This window comes from Cucurbita moschata, unplaced genomic scaffold (assembly GCF_002738365.1).
Source record: "Cucurbita moschata cultivar Rifu unplaced genomic scaffold, Cmos_1.0 Cmo_Scf00052, whole genome shotgun sequence".
In the NCBI taxonomy this organism is placed as follows: domain Eukaryota; kingdom Viridiplantae; phylum Streptophyta; class Magnoliopsida; order Cucurbitales; family Cucurbitaceae; genus Cucurbita; species Cucurbita moschata.
In genome coordinates, this window is record NW_019268568.1 from 1479549 (window position 1) to 1489108 (window position 9560).

At 35.4% G+C, this 9560-nt stretch overlaps 2 protein-coding genes and 1 long non-coding RNA gene across 7 annotated transcripts in view; 1 reads left to right on the plus strand and 2 right to left on the minus strand.

Annotated features, from left to right (window-relative positions):
- Positions 1 to 2719, plus strand: part of LOC111436260 (coiled-coil domain-containing protein 93) — a 6959-nt gene extending 4240 nt beyond the window's left edge. For 4 of the 5 annotated variants that reach the window (XM_023074003.1, XM_023074006.1, XM_023074002.1 and 1 more), the window contains 5 exons: positions 290 to 329; positions 439 to 546; positions 1557 to 1637; positions 1992 to 2114; positions 2300 to 2708. In XM_023074003.1, the coding sequence (XP_022929771.1) occupies positions 290 to 329; positions 439 to 546; positions 1557 to 1637; positions 1992 to 2114; positions 2300 to 2347 (400 nt within the window). In that variant the 3' untranslated portion in view covers positions 2348 to 2708. Of the gene's footprint in view, positions 1 to 289; positions 330 to 438; positions 547 to 1556; positions 1638 to 1991; positions 2115 to 2299 lie in introns of all 5 variants that reach the window. The other variant, XR_002709208.1, reaches the window with a different exon arrangement.
- A 2326-nt stretch (positions 2720 to 5045) lies between these two features.
- Positions 5046 to 6440, minus strand: LOC111436159 (gibberellin 3-beta-dioxygenase 1-like). Its single transcript, XM_023073864.1, has 2 exons — positions 5916 to 6440; positions 5046 to 5808 (listed from the first exon to the last, which is right to left on the minus strand). Exons 1-2 carry the CDS (start codon positions 6374 to 6376, stop codon positions 5223 to 5225), a joined length of 1047 nt encoding a protein of 348 aa, XP_022929632.1. The 5' UTR covers positions 6377 to 6440; the 3' UTR covers positions 5046 to 5222.
- A 1170-nt stretch (positions 6441 to 7610) lies between these two features.
- Positions 7611 to 9560, minus strand: part of LOC111436164 — a 22876-nt gene continuing 20926 nt past the window's right edge. The window contains exon 3 of the long non-coding RNA XR_002709191.1: positions 7611 to 7711. This is a non-coding gene — a long non-coding RNA (uncharacterized LOC111436164). The remainder of the gene's footprint in view (positions 7712 to 9560) is intronic.

Consider the following 9560-nt stretch of genomic DNA (forward strand, 5'->3'; position numbering starts at 1 on the left):
CCCCCCCCCCCCCCCCCCCCCATTTTTCCCATCACAAATTGACTGTGTTGTGTTAAAGATAGTGTCCAGTTCATTGCACGTGGTACACAATTTTAGACGTGGACACATTCCACTCATTTCTTTATTCCTCAACTCTGACTTCTGAATTTCTAAATTTCTGTGCTATCAACTCGAAGAATTCTGAACTTCTTTTTTCTTCTCAAATGTTCACATGGGCACTTTGAAATACTTCTAAATGCTTTACATTAGCTGGAAAGCCATCCTCTTCTGATTTAATCTCAGTTTGCAGGTACGAGCGCCGATTTTCAGAGCTATACATTAACATCCAGGTTCGATTATTTTTTTTCCATGAACCACTTATTTGTCTTGATTCATATTATTTGTCAAACTTCTTCAGATGATATTTTACTCTTGAGCTAAAGATGTTCCATCAAGCAGGATAAACATAGGCAAACACGCAGATACTATGCAACCTACAATGCACTCTTGGAGATAAAGGATCTGATGTTGAAGGAGACATCCTTGTTGAATTCCATAAGTTCACAGGTTAATGATCATTAAAAGGATACACTTTTGTCATTTGTTTCAGTATCTATACGTTAAGGAACTATTTTCCATGACTGCTAATATGATGATGACTCCTTTATCAAGGTGTATGAATTTTCGTTTGTAATGGGTGCACTAGGAATAATTCATCTTTCTTCTGCATGTTAAATTTTGTACCTTTTATCTGCCAATTTATTGCTTGTCTTTGGATTTTTTATTTCTAGTTCGATTATTTGGGACATTTAGTCCAGCCTCCTCCTTTCGTCCTTTTGGTAATCTGGTCAAGACTATTGTCATCATCTTCTGTGATGATTTTTTATTTATTTATTTATTTATAATTTTTATTTATTTTTATGTTTGGGGCTAGTGATGGCGGTCGTTTCAACAAGAAAAAAGGCGGCGTCTATATACACACTATTTATCTTCATAAAGAATTTCTCTTAAAGCAAGTACAGTTTTGTTGTATGCTGTGATATTTTCTGTTCCCCATTTGAAGGATAGATTGTACGAATCCTTATGCTGTAATAGTTTTTTTTTTAAAGATATTAAATAAATTGTAGTCAACAGTTGCAAGGATTGCCAATAGATATGTGAAACGCATGATTAAAAATATTTTTTAGTGGACTTATCTAGTATCGACCTCCCATGCAATGATATGTTATCGTGTCCCACCTTAATCTAGTGTTGGTGGGATGTGATGTTGGTCCTAGAATGTACTAGTCATTTGACACTCCCATTTCTGATAGCAGCTGTGGTTGTTACTGCTTTTCAGGCTAATGTGTCACTTTATACTCAATTGCGGCCCTGTGAGGTTGTGTTACTATAAGTTAGACGTGATTGCTGTGCACATATTTGAGACATCATAAACTTATATCCAGAAAGATTAATCAATCTTGTTAGGCGATCAACTCCAACGTGCTGTGTTCATCAATAATTTTGTTGCCATTCGTTGACAAGTTTGGTGGCTGTTTAAGAAACTCTGTTACTGATGTTCCCTTCAACTTTTGTAGTTTCAAGATGCCATAGCCAACTCCATGAGTCAAATGAAACTTATCGAATCCATGGAGGGAATTCTGAAAGGCATTCAACAGGTACTTTTTGTTTCCATTGTTGAGCTTATGACATACAAGAGTGGACCAACTCTAATGAAGATTTATAATTGGTGAAAGTAATAACTTCTAAATTAGATATTGTCATTGAAGTAACCAATATAAAAGAGCCACAAAGATCAAACCTAGCAAAAAATTTCCATACTAAAATTTAAATTTTATTTAAGCTCAAGTTTCAATTTTATGAAATTAAAATTTTGAGTTTAAAATTGATAACTGAGCTAAGTATAGAGGAATAAATAATTTTCCCTTTCTTATACTATTGGACCTTCTTGAGTTGTAGTCTTTTATTAGTATTATTATTTATCCCAGTTTAATAGATATTGATATATGCAGAAACTAGATAAGGTGCTTCTTTCTCATCAAGAAGAGCAGCAGGTCTGCAATGCCTTGAAAGAGAAATATGCTGCAGCAACTGCAGAGCAAAGACGTTGCTATGCACTCTTAAAAGCTTTCCAGGTGAGCACTATAGCGTTGTGATTTGTGATTGATATTATACTTTTTGTGCCAACTAAACCTAGCTCAACTGATTTGTGACAACATCAGAGAGTGAGAGATTAGAGGTTCAAATCTCTCTCTCTGATGTTGTGGTAACCACGTTCTTAAAGGTGGTCTCGTCCTTGCTTATTTTCTTTATTTTCCAGGAGGAATGTGCAAAGAACGAGAAACTTCGGACCCAAAATTCAACGTGAACAGATTTTAACCATTACCAATGCTTGTGTTGTGTAAGCCTTCATTCAATTTGGTCTTTGTTAGAGAGAGCTTTTGTGCAGAGTTCATTAGAGGCCTTCAAAATAGTGATGATCAACTTAAAACGTGTTTCCCTGCCCCGTTCCAACTTCAAAGCCGGTATGTGAAAATATTAGCCCTCCTTAATGATTTCTGATATGTAATTACCCAACTTTCCCAGGGATAGGGCATTTGTATGAAAATCTAACATTTAAAGAGATAGAGCCGTTCGGATAGGAACAAACACATATCGATGCGTGTGTTTTTTTAAAAAATATTGCGGAGTAATTGAAGATCCTGTTGGGAACGGACCAATTTGAGGCTTCTGCGATTAATTCTCATTAGAAGAAAACCTCAGAATCAGTTACGACTGTGCTTACTGTGTTCATCTCGTGACCTACAAAGGTCAGTTAATACTTTTGAACTCTTTCATCTTATTTTTTAGCATCATATTAGATATTAGCAACTTATAATATAGTTTAATATTAGATATAAAATTAGTACGTATAATTATGAGTAATTACTAATGAATTAATTCACTCGGTTACTAACCATATTTAATTGAAATTAACAAATAATAACTTAAACTAATTGAATTAGATAATGTTACAAAAATTTAATCATTTTTCCATATTTTGCTCTCTAAAAAATTAATATTTAATTACATAAATGATTTTCATAAATGATAAATGATATGTGCTCAATTTAATGGCGTCTTAAAATAACAATATTATTATTTAGTGGTCAGTTAAAGTCTAATGTTTCAAGCACTAGGATTATTATTGTTATTATTATTTTAAATATAATTCCATATTGTGTAATGTTTTTTGGGAAGGTTTATTTTTAGTATTAAAATAAGCTTTGGCTGACCCTATTTTATAATTAATAAAAATAATGGTGGGTTAAAAATTAGAATATTTTTTTGTTCCTAATTTAGGGACACAACTTGAATTAACCTCATCACCTTTGTCTGTCTTTGTAAAATTAATAAATTAGTCTTAAAATAGATTTCGAGTTTTTATGGCAAAGGCAAATTAACCCTTTAATCCCTATGTTTAAAATGGATAACCATTTTGTCCATATTATACATAAAAAAAAAAACTATTAATATTACGCACAATCTTTATACGTGATTATAGTCTTTGGAGTTTAAGAACACATTTAATGTATAATCAATTTATCGATCTACATGTGTAAGAGATCTCATTTTATTTCAACCATAATTTTCATAATAAGGACTTAATTGTTATAAATTTTAAGATATAAATACTTAAAGTGTTATAAAACTGGTTATAAAGACTTAATTGTTATAAATTTAAAAATATAAATACTTAAGTGTTATAAAATTGGCTACAAGGACTTAGTTGTTATAAACTTTAAAATATAAATACTAAATTGTTATAAAATTGGTTACAAACTAAGTTAGTGGACTAATGGATTGTTACATACGTCCTAGTGTCTCATGTCCACCAGCTTCTGCCTTAGTTTATCTCCGAACCATATTTTAGTGAGATAGGTATCACTTTAATAAAATTTGTTACGATTCGGATCAGGATTTAGAATTCAGATACGACATACATTTCCTTTTTGAGAGTGAAGACTATTTACATAGATAAAGTTTTTTAGTCTATTTTGTCCTCACTTACATACATCTTAGAAAAATTTCCAAAAGGTTACCCAACATAGAATTGCTTCAAGTAAAGCTGATATAACCAAGATACATCAATCATACAACATACTTCAATGAAGATGTGAAGAAAATATTGTTGAAATTATCAAAAGACATTTCAATTCATGCCACATTGAAGAATGACGAAACTTCATTGTTATAAATTTCCACATTGAAGAATGATGAAACTTCATTGTTATAAATTTGGGGCAGATTACAATTTAGAGTAATTCAGAGTTATTGTATTTCATTAATGTATTTTATGACTTTTTATTTACTTCAAAGTTACATTTGCAGAGTAGCTAATTGTAGTCATAAAGTATGAATGTTACAACTCTTGAGGCTATATGAAGCCATATGTTAACTTTGTAAGATAGACTTGTAAAAATGTAGTAAAAGGAGCATTTGTTCTCTCCCTTGACTAAGTTTCTTTGCAATTCTATGTAGTTTAGGTTGCATGTAGAATCATTCAAGCTTGACATGATCAATCTTGCTTGTGGAGTGATTCGGATCTAGATCAAGTGTTCTTGCCTTGATATTCGATTAATAAGGCAATATGAATCTTACTTCCCTTGTAGTGATTCCTTATCATTTAATATCAGAGTTTTCTCTTGGGTCGATTTCCTTATCATTTGGCATTTGAGCTTTCCCTTGAGCTGATTCCTTATCAGAAGAACACTCAACCTTGAAGTTCTACATAGTGTCACGCAAAAGAAAGGTGCACCTTCTTGCTATAAGTAGTAATTTAAATTCTTTTAAGCATTTCTGAGTCATCATATCTTCAGGATGGCTCACATTCGAATATGGCCTTGGTTCATTCATGTATCTCTTATTTACCCGTTACAAATATACTAAAATGTATAGATTCCAAAAATTTCAAATTAAATTTCAAAAGTAAGATGATATAAATGGGTTAGAATTGAATGGTTGGTTGGCTTTTAGAGAGAAGGGATTTGAACATGCATGGAACTGGCAGAAAATTAAAAAAAAAAAAAAACACACACACACACACGAGAATATTACATATAAGTTTCCATATTTATTGCATGGTTGTGTATGAACATCAAACTAAACCATTTAAAAGCTGCCCCCACATGAACAGTTTAACAACTTATTTTTTGAAAACCCTTTGGAAAATGAAGCAAACAAGAGGGCTTCAATATGATGTTTCATATTGTTAGGGCAGCAATTCCCTCCCCCAAGTTGTTGGCCTTGATGGCGAAATATTCTTTCACGTTCACTCCTTTATAAATGGGAGTATGTGGGGTTTCACTCAATGGCTTACAATAAGGTGATACGTTTAAATAACTTGGTGGATAATAGAAAAATGCCATCGACATCGTAGTCTCCTCAGTCTCTTGTATCATCACCCGGTGAGGAATGCTATGAAACCGCCCGTTCGATATAATTTGGAGTAAATCGCCGATGTTAATAATGAGAGTGTCGCTCCTCCGAGCCAGCGGAATCCAGCCTTCTTTCTCGTTGAAGATCTGTAGCCCATATTTGCGTGCCTGGTGAAGCATTGTGAGGAGGGAGGTGTCAGTGTGGGTCGCGAGGCCAATGACTTTGCTTGGATCAGGGCATGGCGGATACGAGTTCAAGCGGAAAAGCATGTGGGGTTTTTCGGTGGTCGGGTCGATGTAAGACAACAATTTCACCATCTCTTCATCGAAGATGCCAAGAAACTTGAAGATTAACCTTATTAGTTTATCACCTAAAGCCTTCATTTTCAGTTGGTATTCTTCCATTTTATCACTTGATTAAAAAAAAGAAAAAGAAAAAGAAAGTAAGAATCCAATTTGGGCATATAAAAATGGTTGGGATTTAGAGTAATAAACAGTTAAACATAAACCTGGATTTACCAGAATCGTTGGTAGTCCGATGGCCAGAGTTTCTTAAAATCATCAACTGGAGAACCTATGATGGAGAATCCTTCATGCCACATAAGTTTCTCATAATACTTCGAAAATCTGGCTATGCAGTAGCCAGTGGAGGTTCCGGGAACCTGTAATGCCTTCATCTTCTGGCTTTTTGGAAGAGCGAAAAGACATTGAGCCACCTCCTCGGTTTCGGCTATTAGGGTTTTCGGGATACCATGATTAATCAACTGAAACATTCCCCACTCCTTGCAGGCTTTTCCTATGAGCTCCAACACATTATCGTCGTTAAGATCGACAACCGGGACCGAGACTATTTTGTCTGATTCGATCTTCTGCGATGATTCATCGGGGTGAGGCCATAAGTGAGATTCAGGAATAGTCTGAACCGAGTCGAAGTCTAGAGGAACCACAAGGCTTGCGGGAGGAAGCTTTTGGTCTGCCATACTTAGGTAGAGCTGCACACAAAAAGCCAATAAATTAAGATCAAGGTCTATTGAAATACTAAGCTTACGTCCGACTTCAATTTATAAACTTAAAAAGAAGTGTAAATCCAGCTCACCATTTATGGAAGGATTATTGCTTTTTTAAAGTAAGAAACAAACCGAGTAATTTAAATTGAATGTCTAGAGGAGATTAATATTATTGCAAATAAGAAAGAAATAGGATAAGAATGAATTATTATGGAAGGTAGTGTAGGTTTTTTTGATAATTGATATGTCTTGGATGTATTGAATCAGGTATCGTTCAAAACGTGAGATTTTCGACGAGCGCTGTGAATCATGCAAGGTATCTAACTCACATGCTCCCTCAATCACCAAACCCTTTTCCATGCTTAGTAGTGCAACACCCTTGAGTGAGGACAAAACTCCCACATGAAAACCCTTTTCGTGAACTTCGTCAGCGCATGGTCACTTTGCATCCCTAGCCATAAGTAGCATCGTCGTTGTCTACGGCCGACAAAAACATAGAACGGTCTACAGTCCTATGATATTATGTTAGGTATGTTATACGATTTCTTATTATTTCATGCTATATCATGTCATGTGAAGCTATGGTGTAGATTTATATTATACTAATGATAATGCATGATGAAAGCTATGACTAGTATTATGCATATACGACTTGTATGTGTATTATGACATGAATAAAAGGAAGAACAAATTGTTTATCATTAAATGTTGTGGTTAAAAGTCATGAGGGTCTCATGCATTTATGAGTGTCATGTCTATCAGGATACTTCCCTGTTATGTTATATTAAATTGGACGTGTAGCTTTGATATTTATGTTTGCCATGATATCATGAGGATCTGTTCATCACCTATTTTAGTTGATTTAGGTGGACAACAGCTTGGAGGAATGTATTGTGCGATATTATTTGTTGAAGTAAGAATCTTGCATATAATGTAACCTATAATACAACTCTAAGTGTAAGTGCGCTATTTCTCATTGAAGTTGTGATATTGTGGCTAAGTTGCATGATCGAACTTGTTTTTATTAGTTGTCTTGTTGTGGTATTATTTCTATTTTTTTAAAAGGGATTGTCCTAACAACATTTAGCCGAGACACAAGACCACCAAAACTATATATTTTTTTATTATGTGTTAGTCATATTTTCTAGAATACACCATAAACATTCTCTTTGTTCTACTGTTTTGTCTTCATATTAGAGGTGACAAACTTCATATCATAGGTGATGGTTTTAGGAGTTTGTTTACCGCCCTATGCTGCTTAAAATTCTCTCAAAGTTATGACATAGAGTAAGGTTAGTCCATTGGAACCTCCCATGTGATCATAGGGCGAGGAACCTCTTATTGGTTTATCTTCTTTGGGCACTCATCCTATGATCACACGAGCCAAAGCTGATATATTCAAGACTCGTCATCCAGCAAATCTTGGTGGGCTCATCTGGACTTCTTTCTGCTCTTCTTGCATCCACTGAGCCAAAAGGATTCAAATCTGCGGCTAAGAATCCTGCTTGGGTGGCTGCCGTAGATGAAGAAATTCGAGCGTTACAACAAAATGATACTTGGAATTTGGTTCCTCGCCCTGCCAACACCAACATCAACATCGTGGGCTCTAAATGGGTGTTTCGTATTAAATATTTGCCTGATGGATCCGTCGAGCGTTTCAAGGCTCGTCTTGTTGCCAAAGGTTATACTCAGGTTCCTGGTCTTGACTACACTGACACTTTCAGTCCGGTTGTCAAAGCTACCACTGTCTGTGTTGGGCTTTCTATTGCAGTCACAAATAAATGGCCTCTTCGACAACTTGATGTCAAGAATGCTTTTCTCAATGGAACTCTTATTGAACGTGTTCATATGGAACAACCTCCTTGGTATATTGATCCTCGATTTCCCACTCATGTTTGTCTATTAAAGAAAGCCCTCTATGGTTTAAAGCAAGCTCCTCGTGCTTGGTTTCAGCGTTTTATCTCATTTCTTCTCACACTTGGGTTTTCTTGCAGTCGCGCTGACACGTCCCTTTTTGTCTTTCATCAGCAATCTAACATTATCTATTTGCTTCTTTATGTTGATGACATTATTGTTACCGGCAACAACTCATCTCTTATTGACAGCTTTACTCGCAAGCTTCATTCGGAGTTTGCTACCAAAGATTTGGGTTCTCTCAATTACTTTCTTGGTCTTGAAGCTTCACCCACTCCTGATGGTCTCTTTATTAGTCAGTTAAAATATGCTCGAGATATTCTTACTCGTGCTCAGTTGCTCGATAGCAAACCAGTTCACACTTCCATGGTTGTTTCTCAACACCTAACTGCTGATGATTTTCCTTTCTCTGATCCTACTCTCTACAGATCTCTTGTTGGCGCCCTTCAGTACTTGACTATTACGCGTCCAGATATTGCCTATGCTGTCAATTCTGTCAGTCAATTCTTGCATGCCCCTACTGCAGATCACTTTCTTGCTGTCAAACGTATTCTTCGCTATGTCAAAGGAACACTCCACTTTGGTCTTACCTTTCGTCCATCCACTGTTCCTAGTACGCTAGTCGCTTATTCGGATGCTGACTAGGATGGTTGTCTCGATACTCGTCGTTCTACATCCGACTATTCTATTTATCTTGGTAACTGTGAATGTTTGCTGAATCCACCACACCTAAATGGTGTGAAAGTTATCTTATTTATAATCAAATAAATTACAAGGATATGGAAATAGTAATAAATGGAAATAACAATAAATGGAAAAATACCTATAGTAATAAGGCAAATGTTAGATATTTGCCTTATAATAAAATATCAAATCTAATATATATGGTAAACTATAATTTATTACTAAATATCCTTAACACCCCACCGCAAGCTAAGCGTCGGATTTAAACGAACGTGAAGCTTGAATCTGAAAAATTCAAAGAGGTTGAGAAACACTTTTCGTGAAGATGTTAACAACCTGGTTCAGAGGAGGCGTAGAGAAACACTTTCTTGACCATCGAAAACTGCAGAGAGATCGCCGCTCAGCGGCGATGCTGCCTTGGCTTCGGTGAGAATATGTCTAACCCATGAAGAGGGATTGTCGCTTAGCGATGATGCTGACTTGGCTCTGGTGAGAATATGTCTAACCCCAAGAAGTAGCAGGGGAAACCTAGAGCAAGGGACAAAGACAATGTTGAAGC

Excerpts from the sequence above, each read along its gene's own strand:
- LOC111436159 (XM_023073864.1), bottom strand. The coding sequence starts at position 6,376 with ATGGCAGACCAAAAGCTTCCTCCCGCAAGCCTTGTGGTTCCTCTAGAC. Across the intron at positions 5,809-5,915 it reads TCGGACTACCAACGATTCTG|TGATAAAATGGAAGAATACC; the intron begins GTAAATCCAGGT and ends TTTTTAATCAAG.